The following is a 21,448-nucleotide window of genomic DNA, read 5'->3' on the forward strand; positions in this document are numbered from 1 at the left end:
TGATTTAATTGTACAATTTATCACGCAAATATAATAATATAATAAAAATATAATAACTTTCTGTCGCAGTCTACGCCACAGGTGAGGATCGTAACTCAAGAGAACAAATCGATCCTAATGATCAAGGAGATCAAGCCCGAGTACTCGGGTACGTACACTTGTCGTGCCGAGAACGTTGGCGGATCTGTCACTTGCACGGCAACCATAAATCTACTGGATACGCCTTGGGAGGAAACTGTGGAGCTGGTTTCACCGACGTTTGTCAAACGATTGTCGCCGGTCAGGGTCATGGATGGTGAAAGCGCTAACCTGACGTGCATCGTTCAGGGAAAACCCACACCTAGGGTCGAGTGGTATCACGATAACAAACCGATCAAGGAGGGCAAGGAGATCACGATCGTGCAAGACACAGAAGGTGTTTGCAGTTTGGCCATAACTGAAGTATTTCCAGAGGATGCTGGAGAATACACTTGTCGTGCCGTGAATCCTGTTGGGGAAGCGGTTTGCACATCGTCACTTATCGTGGAAGGTAAGAAATCGACTTTCGAATTTGTTTGATCGATTCTTAATTAATTATGATTAGGTTAGATTTTGTATCAAAATATATAGGAGAAAAGAATTTGTTGTTTATTAGTGAATGTCAAAAAATTTTATAATGAGAAATATTTTTAGCATACGAGTACGTACCGGATTCAGAAATCGCTTCTTCGATTGTCGCAACATCTCTTACTACAGGGCAAAGCGGTTCAGAGGAGGATCTTTTATCTCCAAAGGTATTTTATATGAATTTCAATATATTCTCAATATTTCTTTGATTACAATTCGTAATCATTTCTTTCCATTTCTAGGAAACACCTTTGTTCGATACGGACGAGGAATCTGCGCCAGAAATAGTGAAAAAACTTCCTCAATTAATTCCTACCAAAGTTGGAGAACTAACTAGGTAAAAGATTAAAAAAAAAATATTATTAAAATATTTTTAATAACTACTAAATATATTAAAAATTAACGTTATCACAATATTAATATGTATTTAATTGTTATTCAGTTATTTTAAAACCTTCTTAAATTATTTTAATAATAATTCATCAAAAACATACATACATAATATACATAATATACCTAAAAATTGATTATCCTAATAATCAAATTAATCAAATTCAAATAATTTCAAAAATTGCAGCATTATTTCTTTTTTTAGGTTGGAAGTGAAAGTGAAAGGAAAACCAAAACCAGAAGGAAAATGGTACAAGCAGGGCGTCGAGATCGTGTCGTCCCAAGAATTCTTGATCGAGGAATTCGAGGATGGCACTTCTGTGTTAACGATAGCCGAAACTTATCCAGACGACATGGGTGAGATTGTGTTCGAGGTGCACAATCCACTCGGCGTATCGACCACGACTACCTATCTATCGGTAGAAGGTAACGATTCATTAATCCTGAACGTGAAAGACGATATTAAAAAAAAAAAAGTAGTGGATGCTTCGCTAATCTGCTTGACAAAAGTTATTTTCAGCTGCGCTCTTCTTCGATCGGAATCGTCATCGAGAATACCCCAACGCTCTCCCCCAAACCTTCCTCATAAATATCTTGAAACTCACACTGAACACTTACATCCTATCATTTACACTTCTTTTTCTTTCTATTATTTTGTTAAAATTTCCGCCAACTAGCTGTGACTCTTTAAGTTCCATCTGTTGGCCATCGAATCATTGCGTAAAATTGATCCCTGAATGATTGTTGAACGATTGTGATCAAAGATATAAATTTTACAATCATGAAAAATTTTAAGATTCCCAAAAAATAGAAATTTCAAATTTAAAAAAATTTTTAATTTATTTTTAAAAATATCTCGTACAATGAAATTTCTACGTATAATTTTTTTAAAATTTTGAAGAATTTTAAGACTTTTGAAAATTATTTTCATGCAAAATTTCATAATAACGAAAATATCGATACTTTCTGATCCTAATATTTTTGAAATTTTTACAGTAATAATTTTAAACTTTATAAAATTAATTATAAAATATTAATAAGTTATATAAATGTAGTTTTAAATATTCTCCAGCAAAATTTCGAGATTTGTTGCAATTAATTATAGCAATAATTTCCAAACCAAATTTCAACACAAATTGTTAGCAAATATGTTCTAAAAAAACTTCATGAAATATTAAACAATTTCACGTAACAATTCGAAAGTCAAGAAACGAGAGAAAATGCTTTGTATAACTTGAAAGCTTGAAAAAATTTTAGCACCGTTTGAAAGATGGAACTGGAAGGGTCGAAACGTTACACACGTGTCTAACAACAGTTTTATCATTTAGGAATCGTCGGAACGAAGGAGTACAGAAAGCCATCATGGGTCACCCAGATGGAGGAGATGCAAGAAGCTCTAAGAGGTAAGAGTCGCCAATCTGAGGCGATCGATTGCATGTTGAGTGAGGCGGAGTGCAGCTTTTCCACGGATAGCCTGGATCGAGCCATTAGGGAGGAAAGTTCTCAAAGGGACAGCTCGACGATGATCAGTGAATTCTCCTCGACAAGAACCTTGATGAATATCGATGACGAAGGTAAGAGGTGTTTCGAGGAAGAAGATCCTCACCAAAAAGGATTCTTCCTGTCGAGAAGATTCTCAGACTCTCTGGAAATCGAGCAAGAGATTACCACCACCGAGTATTCGTGGGAAATGAGCGCATCTAACAAAGAAACTTCTTCTTTCGAATGCGTAGAAAATGCGTTGTTCGAAAACACGAAACGCGAATCGAAAAATGGAGAGCAGAGAGGCAAAATGGATAAAAAGACAAGAACCGAGAGGGTAAGTAAAGTGGTGAGAAAGAAGAAATTGGAGAGTATGGAGGAGAAGACTGTCACGAAAAAATGCACAGAAACGAAATCGCATCCTGTGAAGAACAGGCGAGATTCTGCAAGTGGTACGAGTAGCAAATATTCCAATGTGCACAAGATGAGATTGTCGAGGCCTCTGACAGTGGAAAAATCGATAAAGGGAACGAATGTAAACGTGAAAGCTAGATCTCTATCCCCTGACCAAGTGAAGTATTCAAAGATGACCGAATCGAGCGAGAAACACAGAAACGTGAAGTCTTCTTCACCGACGAGATCGAGGCAAGTAAGATCCAATGATAAATTGATCGCGACGAAATGTGCGAAATTCAAAGAAGAAGAGGCCTCTATAATTAACGATGAAGTCGCGTGTAGAAGAATGGAGAGCATGAACAAAATGTCGATTGAAAGTGAGAATAGAAGTGAAAGAAGAAAGAAGATCGTGTTGGATTTCAACGAGTTTCCGCCTCCGAAATCCGAGAGGAAGAATCAGGCTAGATCCGATCTTTCGAACATCCAAGAGGCTGGTTTTTATCTTTCGCCTATCGAGGAGAACAGTGAAGCCTCGACCGGAAGTGGGCAGAGCAAACAAGTTATTGAGCACTATGGAAAAATGATGGAAACGTCTATGGAGTATGATCATGTAAGGAAGTATCACACTTATCCAAAATCGAGGATACCCGTGGCCAGATGGTCAAAGGAACGTCGTTTCGGAAACTTGATGATGGACCCGAAGATGTATCCTTTGGAGCCGAGAGAGATCGATTTGGAGGCATTCCAACAATTGCATACGGCGGATAGCCAAGAGGAGTTGCAAGAATTTTTGTTGCTGGAAAGTCAGTGCAGCGGAAACCTCGGTCTAGCTGGAAATATGTCAACTTCCGAGGTATCGTGCAACGAGCATCATAGCGAAGATGAAAGAGGCACCATGTCAGGTATTATTGTCGATCGAATCATTAATAATTTAATATCGATTTTTTTTTCTGTGTTTTCTTCACGGGATTGTTTTTTTTTCGCATGATGAATCTTTTTGTGTACGTGTGTTTTTGTTCTTCTTTCTAACCAGATTACTGACATCGGAGTCACGCGAGTCGCACAATCACCAATCAAAAGATCAGGTAAATTATTCGTGGGAGATTTTTGATTGTGTATTATATACTCTTTTTTCTTCTTCTTCCACTTGTTCATTTTAATGATTTTAATTGATGTATTCTGTTCTTAGCCACGCAATCTGTACCACGATTCATTCAAGAGATTACCGATGTTTATGCGAAGGAAGGTGAAACCGCGGTGTTCGAATGCATATACTCTGGCAATCCTGTTCCAGGTATTATAAAAATATCTTATATTACTTTTCGTATAATTTCGATTTTTATATTTTTTTATATTTCTAAAAATGAATATATTAATCTTAACTTCTAGTTTATCTTTACTGATTAACATCGATAATTTCTAGACGTTGTATGGTATAAGAACGATAAGATGATCACCAATACCCCGAACGTGAAAATACGTCTCTTGGACGAGGAGAAAAAGACAATATTGACAATTAAACATGCGACCGAAGAAGACGATGCCACTTACGTGTGCAAAGCTACAAGTGAGATAGGTTTAACAACGACGAAAGCTAAATTACATGTAACAGGTAACTGTTCTTTAAATTCATCTTTTAAGTTTAATAAATTCGAATACGAATATATTAATAAATAATTATATTAATAAATAGCATACGAATATCGTTTTTAATTATAATATATAATTATCCAGAAATAACTGGCAAGAAAATCTTCATGGACGAAGAACAATTCGAAGAGCAAATAGTAGAAGAGAAACCTAAAAAGAAACCGGAAGAAGAGAAGCCTCACAAGAAGAAGAAGCCAGAAATGAAGAAGGCTAAAGAGACGAAGGAAAAAGTGAAAGGGGAACGTGTAAAGATAGACAAGAAGGAGTTGCATAAAGAGAAACTGATTCCCAAGGAACAGCCAGAAGAAAAGTTAGTTGAATTACTTATTAAATATTTATAACGAGCATAAATATGTGCAAATTACATTGACAATTTGTTGTTCAGGAAAATTGTGGATATCGAAGAAACTCAAACGCTTGAAACGACAGAAATTATTGAAGAACAACCGACAGAGGTAAATGAAAATAAGTATATTAAAAATCATACATCATTTAAAAAAAAAATTTCAATTTCCAATCGATTCTTTTTTTTCTTCCACAACTTTCTTCTTCTTTTCCCTTAATTAATCAACATCCCTTCCCTCTCCTCTAACCGAATAAATCGATAAATAATCCTATTCGATGCAGGTAACACGAGCAAAGAAAGTGATGCCGATCCAAGAGCCACTAATAACAGAGGCGACCGCGTCATTGAAGAAAATCGACGATGAAAAAGCGCGGGAAATTATACTAAAGACGGAAGAACGCGCAAAGAGGGTGTTGGAGGAGCGAGAAGGAGTGGTGGTTTCAGAAATGGCCATCGAAGACACGGCCCGTGATTTCACGATAGAATCGGTGGTCGATCGTGCACAGATCACGTCGGAGACATTGCAAACTGTCTCCGTGTCGGAAGTGCACACGGAGGCCAGCGTTCAAGAGATCAGACGAGTGGACACGAAAAGGAAAGCAAAGAAAACCGTGGTGACAGAGGAGGAGGAGCTTCCAAGAGAAATCGTAGTTGAGGAGAAGCCGAAAAAGAAGAAGAAGGAGAAGCTGAAAGTGAGGGAAGAAGTGACCATCGAGGAAATAGTGGAGAGACAAAAGGAGAATATCGCGAGAGAGGTAGAAGAAATTATGGAAACACTTCACGCGAAAGAGTTCGGGCCAGGAGAGGCTCCTCTTCGAGAATTGGCCACCATCGGTTTTTTGGTACGCCAGGGTGTCTCTGTGAACGAGATCAACGAGAGCTTATACAAAACGGACAATTTCCCTGCGTTGAAAACCCCCGAGGCTCAGAATGCGCTTGTCCAATTGGTCGAGAGGGAGGGTCATGGGCCATTGATTACCCAAGTTCTGACAGAAGAAACAACTACTGACGAAAGTGTGGTGGCTGCTACCGTCGGCTTCCGCGCCTTCATGAGAATGATCGAGTTGCAACACGTCACCGTTGAAGAAGTCCTCACTCATTTCGCACCGGAGGACTTTCGACCGCGAGCTTGGGAGGTCACAGAAGCCACGGAAGTAAGGAAATTGTTTTTTTACTTTTTTCTTTATGCGATGTTTGCTATGCGTAAAGATTTTAGAATCGCTTGAAATTCGATTTGGATTTTTTAAAAATTTAATGTTCTTTTAATTCAAAGTTGTATCAATTAGTAAGTTGTTTTTAATATTTTAAAAAAATTATTATTTATGAAATGATCTTTTAAACAATTTTCTACAACAACTAAAAAAAAATTTTTTTAATAAAAATTTAAGTACAATCGACAATTTTTATTGAATAAATTTTAATTAGAAGCATACTAATTATTTATAGGTTGAAACGGAGGAACGGATTACGGAACGAGTGGATGTCATACACAAAACGGAAGTCCATTTCATGGGTAAGTGGAGAATGCGGTGTGAAGTTTGAAACATATAAATAAATAAATAAATAAATAAAAAATATAAAACACGAACAATGCAATGTTACGAAATCATTGCAGCTTGTCTTTTCCATTTTAATAAACATTTAAAGCATCTTATTATCATATTTTGGTGTGTGCTTGCGTGGCTGCCTATATACAAACTTGTACATGTTTTCTTCTTTTTATATTTTAATTTTTTGTATATAGTCCAAGGCTAATATAAGCTCGAATAAGCATGCGTTTTATTTTCGTTTTTTTTCTTTTTCCTCTTTTTTTTGTAAATATAATTTAATAGAAAAGAAGAAACTAAACGTTTCTTCCCATGTTTGTATTTTACGTATTGTACATCTTGAATAATATTGAATAAAAGACATTTTTTTACCACGTGCCATAATTTTGTGTGTATTCTTTCTTTTTTTTTTTCTTTTGAACGTTTTTTTCGCACTTTTCACTTGTCTTCACCCCGATCCCAAAAACTCCTACGAAAGAAACTATGGATTTTCTGATTGCAGAGAGGAGGGACGAAAGAAAAGCCATCCGCACGCAGGATATTCGAGACATTAAAGGTTTGAAGCAACGAGTTTCAATGCATGGAATATACATTCGTATTATTCGGAATTCGAATCACGAATGGATACCATCATTAATACTATCTTTTATCATTTTCTTCAACGCTAAGATTTCAGTGTCCAGACAGTCGACACCACATCGACATTTCAATTCTTTTATTTATTTTTCAATTTTTAATTTTATTTAAAATATTCCTTGTAGATTCAATTTTTTTGAATTGAATTGAATTTAAATTTATGATATATATTTTCTTTTCATAGTTTTATATTATGATTCATATTATATATAATCAAATTAATATTTTTAGAGATAATTTTTAATGCTTGATTAATATTATATAATTTTAAAATATTTAATCAAGATTGAATTGTTTATTATGTATAATACAAAATAAACATCGAAATGAAATGCTTAAATATAAAATGATATAAAAACAAATATAAAATTAAATATTATTTTAATAAATTTCAATATAAATTGAATTATGTTATTGCGACAATATTTTGTATTTATTTAAAGAAAAAAAATTACTTCATTTTAATTTTTACCATTATAAATAACATAATTGTAAATAATTAAATTATTTATTTTCGTGATATTTAATTTTGAATATCACGATTCAATGATGCTAATCAAAAATTCATTAAATCAAAAAATGTGGTGATTCTGAATGGATACAAAATTCTTCATCAAACATTCCGCTATAAGCTTGAATCGATCATCTTAATTGTTTAATGATAAAAAAAATTCATATCGTGTTTTTAAACCTCATTTATGCTAACTAATCGGTTATTGTAGATCAAAAAAAATCGTTGAGAAAAAAATGTGCGTGATCAATTATACGATACGGTCTCTACGTAATGATTATATTTTATTATTCTTTCAGATGCATGAAGCTTTACTTGATCGAATAATAGCAGTAAAATCGTTCTGCTTATGCCGCTATGCTTTCCACGCGCCGTATCCATCTTTATTCTATTATATATAAATCCTCCCTATTCCTTATTATTTAATCGCCTAAATTATTCATATAATCCGATCCACATGACCAAATCAATGATCCAGCATCATAAAGCTTCTCGTTTTGAGCTTCGCTCTGCTAATCACAATTTCAATGTAAGTAGAACTTGTTTTCGGCTTCGATTCATTGTATCTTATATACACATATATGCATTTGGCAATGAAATTATCATAATTTTTCTATTTTTCGTTTCATCTTTCATTGTATCTTTCTCGTATTTCGTTTTACATTTTTTCTTCAGGAACTATGAAATAAAATAAAACGTCATTATGAAATTGTGCGATAAAATTTTATTTATCTGCAATATTTATATTTTTTAAGAAGTTTAAATTTTCTCTTTCATCTATAATTTTTAAGAAAATTGATAAGTGAATTGAAATAATTAATAAGTGAAGAATTTCGTTATAAAATATTCAATTTCAATTTTTGAGAAATTTATCCAAATTATTTGTAATATTTCATAGTTTCTAGATGCAACGTATAACACATCATCCATTTGTATTGATATTCTCTACATAATAATTAATATTGTAATATTAGAATGTACCGTATTTCTTGTTACTGTTACACATTCAAGTTACACACTCACATGAATCTATAACAATATTGCATACAAGATATATTAGCGACTTATTTTATACCAAAAATTTATTTTTTCCCCTCTTTTTTTTTTATTTTTTGCAATTTTTTTTATTTTCTTAATTTTATCGCCGTAGTAGCAAAGCACGATGTGTAACAGACAAGCGTCTCCTTTTTTGTTTCTTTTTTTTTGTGGTTTATGTTGGTTTGACTTCTGGCCGGCTATTATATATATTTATTTTTACTGCCACTACACGATATTTACATACCGCATATCACTGTTATTAAACAACGCATGCCCCGGGTGCCTGCGACTCAAGCACTAGTCACACTACTCTTTTAGATACCGCAGCAAACATTCCAGAGACATCGTAATTCGAACCAAATAAAACCCAATATTCAATTCTCAATATAATAAGTTGTACCATGACATAATAGAAACACTGTAAAACGATCCATCCACTGTACAAACGAGCACATTATCTATACTATTTGACAGATAAGGTTTTATTCTATATTCTTCTGACTTATTGAAGATGATATAAAAAATTGTAATTTTGTATTATTTCGTTTTGCGCTATCAATAAAATTATATAGGATATAGGATATAGGATATAGAATATATTTTGTTTAAATGAAAGAATATTTTTTTATGTCTTCTTTATTTATTATTATTATTTATGTCTTCTTTATTCTTTAAAATATAAATTATGTTTATTTCTATTACTAATTGATTAATTAGCAAATTTTAAATTGTAATAATTTTTAAATAATTTGAAACTCTAAATAGTAAACTTTATTGTAAAAGATAATTCTATAATAAGATAATATTCTAGTTTGACAAAAATTATGTAGAATTTATATGAATGAATATCTAAAAATTAATGAAGAGTATATTGCATTCTGTAAAGCTTTGTTTTATTTTAACATATTTTCATTTTATCTCAAAGATTTCATTTCAAGAATACACAATGAAATATCCTATATATATATATAAAATGTTTATTTTATGGTTTAATATTTTTTGGTTTAATATTTAAATATTCTCCTCAAAAGACCAACACTTCATATCAGCATAATGAAAGCACAATGAAAGGAAATTATACGATACCTTTGGAAATCGCGTAGAATAAAATAAAAAACACGCTGTTCACACTTTATCCGCTGTAATCCACTTATTTTTATTTTCTTTTTTGTTTTCTTTTAATTTTTTTATTTTTTATTTTATTTTTTACCTTTTACACAAGTTCCGTCCGGCGTGCAATGTACGTAATAGTAGGTTTTTTATCTCACTCCTGTATCGTATTGAAGCACGTTGAATTATGTTGTCTGAGCAAGCAGCATCTGCATCAATGGTTCGTCGCATGAAACGCTGCTGCTGCAAAAAAAAAAAAAGAGAGAGAATTAAAAGTAAAGGAATGATATTTTCACATCTAACGGCAAGTGAGATTGAGCGAGCGAGCGAACGAGCGAAAGGCAGAACGTGAGAAAGAGAGAGCAATCGCGTTCATGATTATGACACGAATATTCTCACATACTTTCCACAGAATACGAGGACACACGGCAGGCACACACGACACTGCGCGAACGAAAATTAACGAAACCGAAGGAACAAATCGAGGAGAAAAAAGAAGATAGGGGCGTGGGGGTTCAGGTTGTAGAAATCGAGGAAATTGAGGAAACCGAAACTGGGAGGAAGAAGACAAAGGACGCGGAAGAGATTGAGGAAGAAATCGAGACAATTATCATTGAAACAGACTCGAAGCACAAACTGGCTCAAAAAGAAAAGAAACGCGTGGATGTAGAAGAAGAGGAAATCATAGAAAAAGAGAGAAAGGAATTGATACCTAAACGGCCACATATTAGACGAAATGAAGTTGAAATGGAAGAAATCGAAGAGTTCGAGATAAAAGAAGACAGATCTATGCCTTCCCTCATATTAAATGTTCCTAGCCAACGTCATCAGATAATACCTTTGGATCGTACCATCGAACAAGCACCTGGTAAACCAGAATTGGAAAAAGCCAAACTAACAATGGACACTATTACGCCGTTAACTGAACATTTTGTCCCTATTCAAGAGAAAGAAATCGATGATATTAGCCAAATTAAACTTATAGAACGAAAAGCATCTTTGTCTATTTCGCCAATAGAACCTTATTCCATCATGGAAACAACCGTCCAAGCTTCTACTGGCGAATTCGCGGGTATTTTTAAACCTACATTCTACGAAGCGACACGTGGTATCGTGCCATCCGAAAGTTTGGTAATCAGCGAAACTCTGGCCAACGACGCTGGATTATCCAGTTTAATCATTAATAAACAGGAAATCAGTAAAACTGCAGATGTTAGTGTGGCTCTTCAGGAAGCCACGACTGTTTATGAAACCATGGTAAGTCAAAAGGAAGCTCCAACAGAAGATTTCGTGTCACCATTGACTGTTAGAGCAGAAGACATTATTCTTCCTCAAATAGGATTGTCTGTGTATGAGATTCAGGAAGGATTAACAGAAGATAAGTTAGAACCCTTGAAGACTTTACCAACTAAACCTAGAGTGAACATCGCTGCGGTTGAACCATTAGTTGTGGAAGAAGTTAGAGCAGAGGACAAACCAGGAAAGTATTACCCAGAACTTGTAGTTCCGACAGAGGTCGCCACTGAGACCGTAATTCCTCAACGACAACGAGTGACTGAGGAAATGTACGCACCTGAAAAGGAGGGCATGTATGTTCCAGGAAGATTACCACCTAGTCAGAAAGCACAAGTTGGAATATCTTATGGAAACGAAACTGCTACAGTTCAGCAGAATATCGTACAGGAAAGTGAAGGGGTATTTATTTCAGAAAGAAAAACTGACACCTTTGAAGCTACGCCCAATGTCACTGTACTTGAAGGAATTTCCGTGTCCACAGTTCAAGCTCAAGATATAGAAAGCGACTTAACGATTGAAGAGATGAAGAAAGCAGTAGCTGATTTGAACATCATTGAGATCACATCAGCAGTGACGAGTGAAACTGTGCCATCTGAGAAAGAGAAAGAATATCAACTCGAAGACAAACCTGCTATCAAAACGGCTGAGACGTCTATTTCCTTATTGGAAATCGGTTCCATCGCGAGCACTATTATTCAAGAGTCTGAAGGAATTTATCATCCTGATCAGAAACCAACTAAAGTATTGGCAGAAACTTCTATCAAACCTGAAGAATATGTGCAGATATCTGAGATTCAAACAGCGGATTATCCATCTGATTTTAAGGAAGAATTAAAATATGTGCAAGAAAGTGGAACAATTGCTGTACAATTAATAGAGGCTAAAATGATCCAGGAAACTATGACCCATGATCGTGAAGCAAAGATGGAGGAATTAATAAAACCAGAAGAACGTGTTGTAAAGACAAGTTATGACGCCATTAAAAGTGTCGAAGTATTCCAAACTACATCCATAGAGAAGGAAGCTGATCTAAAAATCTTCGAAATGCCAGAATCTCATCGTGGAAAGACAGTACCAACTCATCCTGTTGTTTCATTGGAAATCGAAATGACTCAACCGGAAGATAATTTAGGTATGATAAAAAAGGAAGTTCCATCATCTAGTATCGCTAAAATAGAACCTATTGCTTTGCAAGAAACCATAATAGGTGAAACTGTGATCGCTGAAGATGTGGCACCGGTTCAAAAAGACAAAGTTCCTGAATTCAAGATAGCCGAAGTGACGATGAACGAGATCGAGAGTTTACACACCACAATGGTGATAGCTAGCGAAAAAGAAGCTGAATATATAGAAATTTCTGAAATGAAAGGAGCTTATGCTACTACAGAATTCACTACACAGGTAGCGCCAATTTTCGAAGAGATTAGAACTCACTCACCTACAGAAGAATATATCTCGGAAAAGAAAGCAATCTCCAGCGTGGCTCAATCGTCGCACATTCCATTAGAAAGTGTAACAATTGCTATGCAAGAATTGGCAGAAAAGGAAGACTTGTACATGACTGAAATACAACCAAATAAGAAGATTGCGATTGTCGAATTGACCGAACCTAGACCTGGTCCAATTATTCTTGAAGTTATTTCTCATGATCGTGAGAATGTGTACAATCCTAATGTAAAACCACAAGATTACACTGCTGAAACTTTAGTGTCTGGTCATAAAGTTGCATTAAAATCTGAGACTTTAGTGGAACAAAGCACTGCTAACATGAGCATCGATAAACCTCAATCAAAAAAGGCCATACCACAACGAGATATTTTGGAAGAATTGATCGTAACAGAGACAACTATTGCTGAGACTGAAAAGATTAGAGAAGCGGATATTCTTCCAACTATCCAAAGTGCAGAGATTGAAATTCAATCGAAAACTGAAAAATTAACCGTGATCGAGGTGACAAGTATCCAGGAAGAAGAAAAATTAGAAATAGAAAAGATACCAAAGGAAAGAAAAGTTGTTCTGGGTATCACTGGAGGACATGAAGTGGCTGAAATGCAGGAAACTGTTCTAGCAAGTAATGTTAACATTTTAAAAGAAGAAAAAATCAAAGAAGATCACGCTAATCAACAACAAAGTGGATTAGAAGTTGTAGAGCAGACGGAAATATCAATCTCTGAGAAAGAATCTCCTCTTCAAAAAGACATAAGACCTGATATCAAAATCGTTGAAGTTACATTCCAAGAAGGGGAGAGTATTGTGGTAGGTATAACGCATCCTGAGGATAAAGAGGGAATATTCACTCCAGAAGAAAAACCAAAAAATGTAGAAGCTACAGTAGATATCATTACGCAAGGAGTAGCATCCAAGTTTGAAATTTTGAGTGATACAGGCTTGAGTGATTTACCGGATGAAACGGTTCAAAAGATGAAACCTAAAACTACGATATTACCTATCGAAGCTGCAATTGCTCAAGAAGTACACACCAGAGAAACAGAGGCACCATTCAGTGAAATTAAACCTAACGATAAGAAAGCGAATCTCGAGTTTGTGACAGGCGAAGGTTTGATTATTTCAGCGATTACAACTGAAGATAAGGAGAGTCTACTTCCAGAAACTGAAAAACCAAAAACCAAATCCGCCAGTTTCGACATTCCAACGCATTTCGTAGCTCAGACCATCGAGACTACTACTACAGACAATGTAGGCGAATTTAAACGAGAAGAAATACATGTAGCTACAGCTATAACTGATCATATCACATTCCGCAGTGTGATTACATCTGAAACAGCTACTGGTGATCTTGAAAAACCAATGGAAGACTTCATTCAACCGGAGAAGAAAATGATCGATGTTTCTTTCCAGGAGGAAGAAGGCATAACAGTCATTGAAACAATTGCATCAGATAAAGAGAAAGAGTACTTCAAGAAGCTAGAAATGCAAGGAGAACAGGCTACTGCAAGCTTCGATGCACATAAGGTTGCACAATTAACAGAAATCAATCCAGCTTCTATTTCTGGAGATTTAACTATGCTTGCTCCAATTACAGTAGCTGCTAAGGAAGAACGATTACCATTTGAAAGCATTGTTCAAACAGAAACCATTGTGTCTGAAACTGAAAAGGAATTTAAGGATAAACCTATAATTACTAATAAAGCGGAGGTTTCTATCAATGAAATCATTAGTGCAACGACAACTACTGAGATTCCAGCTGATAAAGAAGATATTCTTCAGATATTTGAGAAACCATCTGAGAAACAAGCTAGTGTACAATTCGCTGGACACATGATTGCGGAAAAGATTGAAGTAACTGTCGATTCCAGTGCTGGTAAATTGAAGAAGATAAAACCGGTCTCCGCATTAGCAGTGCCATCTAGCATCCCCTTAGAAGCTGTAATTAGCTCGGAAATTCAACCAACTGAAATTGAAGGACCATTTATCAAAGATAAAAGACCATTGAAGGCTATAGCAGACTTATCTGTAGTAGAAGAGCAAAGTGTACAAGTATCAGCCGTGATCATGGAAGATAAAGAAGAAGAATACAAGTCTAAAAATTTACCAGAGATAAAGACTGCTGGAAAGAGCCTTGTTTCTGGTCATATAGTAGCTGAAACGACTATGCAGATTGTAGATTTCAGCACTGGAGAATTCATTCAAGAAAAGCCATCAGGTGCTATTGCTATATCAGAACATGTTCCGTTCATTTCATTGATAGAATCTCAACCAATTATACAGGAAAGCGAAGACAAATTCATACCAGGCCAATTACCAGAAAACAAGACCGCCATTGTAGATCTTGAAGAGAGTAAAAAAATCGTAATTGTGTCTCAAGTAACTCCAGCAGACAAAGAATCTTTATATATTTCTGAAGAACTGCCATCAAAGCATGCAGCCTCGTTTGGATTAGACACCATTCATGGAATTGCTGAAACAACCACTATCTCTGTAGAGGATTCAATAAGTGAAGTGAAATTAAAGAAACCGGACACCAAGAAAGCATCAACTACTCAAGAATTGTATCAAAGCTTGTTGGTCACGCAAGACATCGTTCAAGATCAAGAAAATACCTTTGAAGAGAAGTTTAAGCCAACTGTTCAAAAGATAGAAGTATCTATCGAAGAAGGCAAACGTGTGACTAATGTTATCGAAGTTAGCGCAGCCGATAAAGAAGAGATATTAAAGACAGTCCAAGAAGAAATAAGATCAGTAGTGCCGATTATTGTCTCTGGACACGAAGTAGCGGAAAGATCTGAAATTATACCACATTTGAGTACTGGAGAAATGGACATCATTAAGCCTACCACAGCCACTGCACAAGTAGGGCAAAAACCATTTGAAACGATCGAGATGATAGAACAAGTTCTAGCAGAAAAAGAAATAGACAAGGTCGAGGAAATATCACCACAGAAGACTAATGCTCGAATCACCGTAGACGAAAACAGATTTATTGCTATCACAGAAGCGACCACAGCACAAGATGTCGAGGCTGAAATGTCGATAATTAAGAAACCTCGCGAAGAAATGGCAAAATCATCGATGGAGGGTAAAGAAGTTGCTGAACAAATGGAAGTAAGTCTCAGAGAAGAATTGGGAAACTTACCTGTAGCGCAACGACCAACAACATTTGAAGCATATCCGACGCAAATCACATTAGAATGCGTTGATATCAGTGAGACTATTCCTCAAGAACATAGCACAGTATTCGAAGAAAAGATGAAGGTAGACGAACGAAGTGCGAAAGTGAGCTTTGTTGAAGGAAAGAGCATTAATATTTCTCATGTTATTTCTCAAGATAAGGAAGATACAATGATTATACAAAAACGTGAAGAGAGCACAGCGGAAATGACTCTGACAAAGGTTGGAATGGATGTAGCACAAAAAGCTCAGGTATTTATTGAGCAGAGCACTGGATTGGTTCAGCCATTTGAGAAACGCGAAGTACAAGCTCATCATAAACAGGATGCTCTAGAACCGATTATTGTGGAAGAAATTCCAAGTGCAGAAAGTGAAGGAGTTTTTGACAAATATCCAAAAACAGTTTTTTCTACAGCAATACAAACGTTCGAGCAAGATCATGGAATATCGATAACGGAAGTCACTTCAGCGGAAGTAGAGTCTGTGCTGAAAGAAAAGAAAATGGATATTTCGCAGACAGCTAATAGTACTCTTATTATGGAACGTAATATTGTTGAAACATCTATGATCGAATCTCAAATTAGCATACCGGATAAAATAGAACAAATAAGCATGAAGCCTCAAGTAGCTGTTCCTGAACAAGATACTTTCGAGAGCATCATAGTGAACGAAAATATAGTGGAAGAAAGCGAGCGCACGTTCGAAGATGTGTTCCAACCTCAGACTCAAAAAGCAGATATCGATATACAAAAAGTGACATCTCTTCAGGTATCAGAAACAATCACGGAAGATAAGGAAAGTGTTTTCGATGTGGTACCTAAACGAGAAGAGGTCAAAGCTACCCAGGACATCAGTTTGCACGAAACCGTGATTGGATCTTTAGTAGAAAGTGTTCAGAGTATTCAGGAAATTCACGAAGAGAAACGAATATCGTCTCAAGCCACAATGGCTCAAACTGTGATAGAAACAGCTGTAAAAATAGAGACAACTGTTGGCGAAAGAGAAGATACGTTCGAAGGAAAAAACTTTAAACTTGAACAGCAAAAAGGCAAACCTCAGATGGAAGGACTCAGCACTGTCATTGTCACGGAAATTGTTTCTAATGAGATTGAAGATGTTTTACCAGCAACAGTTACACCCAAAGAACAACAGGCTCAGCCTATTCTTACAGGCAGAGAAGTTCCAGAAGTAACACAAGTAATTGCTGCGTCGACTACTGAAGAATTCGAAAAAGTAACTCAATTGAAAAAACAGCAAGGCAAAATAGAAATGGAAGAGATGTCTTCCGTCACAATTTCTGAAGTAATCTCTAATGAAACCGAAGATATATTTGTTTTGAAAACCATACCTAAAGATCAGAAAGCAAACTTTAATATTTTAGGCAATGAAATCGCAGAAACGTCTCAAGTAACCACTATAATAGAAACAGAAGATCTTGCATTGAAAAGACCCGAAGAACAAAAGGGAAAACCTACATTAGATGAATTGACATCTCTCACAGTTTCACATGTGGTATCCGAAGAAGCAGAGGAAACATTATCATTGGCTAAAGTTCCAAAAGAAAAGACAGCTCACCCAAGTTTGACCGGAAGAGATGTTGCGGAGATCATACAAATATTGGCTATTGCTAGTGTCGAGAAATTCGTAGCATCTAAGGCTCCGGAAGAACAGAAAGGTAAGATACAAGTGGAGGAATTGGCACCTTTAACTGTCTCACAAGTAATTTCTCAAGAAGCGGAGGAAACATTACCTACACCGGAAATACCGGTCGAAAGAGAGGCCCAACCCAGCCTTATAAGCAGAGATGTGGCACAAACAATGGAAATATTGACTATGGCAAATATTGATACTTTAGCTGAAGATAAAAAGCCTGGAGAACAAAAAAGTGTTCCTGGTTTGGAGGAATTTGTTCCTTTATCCGTATTACAGACGATTTCTACGGAAACGGAGGACGTGTTAGTCAGTCCTAAAGTACCGACAAAGAAAATTGCTCAATCGAGTTTGACCGGTCACGATGTGGCAGAGACAATGCAGATATTAACTATGATGGCTACTAAGGAATTAATAGCTGATCGTGCACCAGAAAAACAAAAAGGAAAACCAAATATAGAAGAATTGACATCCGTTATGGTTTCTCAAACAGTATTTCATGAGACTGAAGAGACATTGGAGGAACAGGTAGCTCCAAGTACAGTGATTGCTAAACCTGCACTGACAGGTAGAGAAGTCGCTGAAATTAGTCAGGTTCTTACTGTGGCTAATGTAGAGGAATTAGAAAAAGGTAAACTACCAGAACAACAGAAAGGAAAACCAAACGTGGAGGAACTGACTTCTATTACAGTTTCTCAAGCAGTGTTTCATGAGACTGAAGAAACATTGGAAAAACAGGCAGCTCCAAGTACAGTGATTGCTAAACCTGCACTGACGGGCAGAGAAGTCGCTGAAGTCAGTCAAATTCTTACTGTGGCTAATGTAGAGGAATTAGAAAAAGATAAACTACCAGAACAACAAAAAGGAAAACCAAATGTAGAGGAATTGACTTCTATCACGGTTTCTCAAACGGTATCTCACGAAACTGAAGAGATATTGAAACAGATAACTCCAAGTACAATGATTGCTAAACCTGCATTAACAGGTAGAGAAGTTGCTGAAGTCAGTCAAGTTCTTACTGAAGTTAGTATAAAGGAACTAGAAAAAGATAAACCACCTGAACAACATAAAGGAAAACTAAATGTGGAGGAATTGACTTCTATCACGGTTTCTCAAACAATGTTTCATGAAATTGAAGAGACGTTGGAGAAACAGGTAGCTCCAAGTACAGTGATTGCTAAACCTGCACTAACGGGCAGAGAAGTCGCTGAAGTCAGTCAAATTCTTACTGTGGCTAATGTAGAGGAATTAGAAAAAGATAAACTACCGGAACAACAGAAAGGAAAACCAAATGTGGAGGAACTGACTTCTATCACAGTTTCTCAAACAGTGTTTCATGAGACTGAAGAGACATTGGAGAAACAGGTAGCTCCAAGTACAGTGATTGCTAAACCTGCACTGACGGGCAGAGAAATCGCTGAAGTCAGTCAAATTCTTACTGTGGCTAATGTAGAGGAATTAGAAAAAGATAAACTACCGGAACAACAGAAAGGAAAACCAAATGTGGAGGAACTGACTTCTATCACAGTTTCTCAAACAGTGTTTCATGAGACTGAAGAAACATTGGAAAAACAGGCAGCTCCAAGTACAGTGATTGCTAAACCTGCACTGACAGGTAGAGAAGTCGCTGAAGTCAGTCAAATTCTTACTGTCACTAGTGCAGAGGAATTAGAAAAAGATAAATTACCGGAACAACAGAAAGGAAAACCAAATGTGGAGGAATTGACTTCTATCACGGTTTCTCAAACAGTGTTTCATGAGACTGAAGAAACATTGGAAAAACAGATAGTTCCAAGTACAGTGATTGCTAAACCTGCACTGACAGGTAGAGAAGTTGCTGAAGTCAGTCAAATTCTTACTGTGACTAGTGCAGAGGAATTAGAAAAAGATAAACTACCGGAACAACAGAAAGGAAAACCAAATGTGGAGGAACTGACTTCTATTACAGTTTCTCAAACAGTATCTCATGAGACTGAAGAAACATTGGAAAAACAGATAGTTCCAAGTACAGTGATTGCTAAACCTGCACTGACAGGTAGAGAAGTTGCTGAAGTCAGTCAAATTCTTACTGTGACTAGTGCAGAGGAATTAGAAAAAGATAAACTACCGGAACAACAGAAAGGAAAACCAAATGTGGAGGAACTGACTTCTATTACAGTTTCTCAAACAGTATCTCATGAGACAGAAGAGACATTGGAGAAACAAATAGTTCCAAGTGCAGCGACAGCTACGCCTGCATTATTAGGAAGAGAGGTTGCTGAGATTAGTCAAGTTCTTACGGTGACTAGCATAGAAGAATTAGAAAAACGTACATTGCCCGAAGAGCAAAAGGGAAAACCAAGATTGGATGAACTTACATCCATAACTATTTCTCAAATAGTATCAATTGAGTTAGAAGACAAATTACCATCTCCTGAGAAGCCAAGCGAGAAGATCGCACAACCGCAGATAGCTGGCAGAGAAGTAGCTCAGAAAACAGAGATTTTAACAGTGACTAATGTCGAAGAATTGGAAAAATCGGAGAAACCAGAAAGTCAAAAAGGAAGACCGGATGTGGAGGAACTAAGCTTTCTCACCGTTTCCGAAGTGGTGTCCACAGAAGCAGAAAAAGAATTACCTACTCCAAAAGCTCCCAAAGAACATAAAGCGCTTCCACAATTGGATAGTATCGAAGTAGCAGAAACATCTGAAATATTAACAATAACAAATACAGAAGAACTTCCAAAATCTAAAATTCCTGAAGAACAAAAAGGAAAACCTCAATTAGAGGAATTGCTTTCTTTATCTGTCTCAGAAATTGCATTTGGTGAAATGGAAAAGAATCTCGCTACTCCAGATGAACCCACTATTCAAACAGCTAAGCCTAGTTTAATAGGCATCCAAGTTGCTCAGAAATCTCAAGTAATTCCATCAGTCACGGCTGGAGAATTGCAAAAAGAGATGAAACCAGCTGCCAAACAAATAATTCCTGAACAAATACCATTCGAAAGTATTGAGCAATTGCAAGCAGTGGCCCAGGAAAGCGAAGATATCTTTGTTGTGGAAAAAATAGGCAAATCAGTTAAAGCTGAGATGTCGTTCCGCGTGTCTGAAAGCGTGGAAGTGACGCAGGTAATGGCTACGGAACAAGAATCAAAAGAGGTGATTAAAGGCGTTGCCAAAGAAGTTTCTGCTCAACCTGATGTAATCAAACACGAGGTTGCTTTGAAAACAGAAGTCCAGTTAGCAGACGTAGCTGATGAATTCAAAGTGATAAAACCGGAAGGCAAAATGGCCAAAGGTGTAGATGAGATTCAACAGAGTGTAATCGTTACAGAACCACTGAATGCCGGTGAGATTGAGTCAGAAATGTCCGAGTCTGTATTACCTTCCGCAAAGTTAGCGAACATTATTGTCGAAGCAGAACACCTGGAACACGTTATGGGTGAGTATTATTGCTATCAAGGTATGCGATTGGCATGGACAAGACAGACGAGCACGTAGACAATTAGGAATGGACCAGGAGACGCTTTGACATATCGATTGTTGACTTGATTCATGAGGTCGCAAGGAATAGTTCAATCGAAGCAGATGAACGATCAACTTGATAAAAATGATTATTCGTATCTACGTGAATCTAAGTGAATTTGATAGGGTCGTGATGAATAGGATAATGATTGTAGAATGAGAATTGTAAAATGTTATGTAAGGTAAGTATGTGAACACAACAAAATCAAACATAAATCAGTCAAACTTTATATAGAAAGAAACAAAAAACAACACAAGTTAATCCTTCACATACAGAACACACAACAGTTCATTCATGTCACACACATAAAACAAATAATTCATAAGACGATTTTAATGAGCAACGTATTAAAAAATTTTTCTTTAATATCCTTTATGTAATGAAAATTGTATCGAGACATGTCATGAGACTAGTAATAGGAATAGAAGCAAAATAAAATGGAAATAGAAAACAACATATAGAAGTAAATATCATATAGCCAATATATATGCACAGTATATATTCTATATATACTTCAATCCTATTACAAGTTGCAAACAATGTATCGAGACAGTTTTATTACGTAACGGGTATAAAAATCGGATAAAATCGAGAAACAATTAACAATTAGCATTTTAAAAGCCCTCAATGAGTCTTTGGCTCAAACATATTCG

The 21,448-nt window shown here is 36.1% G+C and overlaps 1 protein-coding gene across 30 annotated transcripts in view; it reads left to right on the forward strand.

Annotated features, from left to right (window-relative positions):
• The window catches only part of LOC551259 (titin), a 206,043-nt gene that overhangs the window by 151,831 nt on the left and 32,764 nt on the right, over positions 1 to 21,448 (forward strand). For 25 of the 30 annotated variants that reach the window (XM_026441835.1, XM_026441807.1, XM_026441814.1 and 22 more), the window contains 13 exons: positions 70 to 529; positions 673 to 773; positions 849 to 943; positions 1,202 to 1,422; positions 2,325 to 2,399; positions 4,064 to 4,168; positions 4,298 to 4,486; positions 4,609 to 4,834; positions 4,910 to 4,979; positions 5,152 to 6,024; positions 6,317 to 6,383; positions 6,920 to 6,973; positions 10,125 to 20,711. In XM_026441835.1, coding sequence (XP_026297620.1) covers positions 70 to 529; positions 673 to 773; positions 849 to 943; positions 1,202 to 1,422; positions 2,325 to 2,399; positions 4,064 to 4,168; positions 4,298 to 4,486; positions 4,609 to 4,834; positions 4,910 to 4,979; positions 5,152 to 6,024; positions 6,317 to 6,383; positions 6,920 to 6,973; positions 10,125 to 20,711 — 13,123 coding nt within the window. Of the gene's footprint in view, positions 1 to 69; positions 530 to 672; positions 774 to 848; positions 944 to 1,201; positions 1,423 to 2,324; positions 3,777 to 3,907; positions 3,960 to 4,063; positions 4,169 to 4,297; positions 4,487 to 4,608; positions 4,835 to 4,909; positions 4,980 to 5,151; positions 6,025 to 6,316; positions 6,384 to 6,919; positions 6,974 to 7,863; positions 8,094 to 10,124; positions 20,712 to 21,448 lie in introns of those variants that run through there. The other 5 variants (XM_026441834.1, XM_026441832.1, XM_026441811.1 and 2 more) reach the window with 5 other exon arrangements.

The sequence above is a fragment of the Apis mellifera genome, linkage group LG7, assembly GCF_003254395.2.
Source record: "Apis mellifera strain DH4 linkage group LG7, Amel_HAv3.1, whole genome shotgun sequence".
In the NCBI taxonomy this organism is placed as follows: Eukaryota; Metazoa; Arthropoda; class Insecta; order Hymenoptera; family Apidae; genus Apis; species Apis mellifera.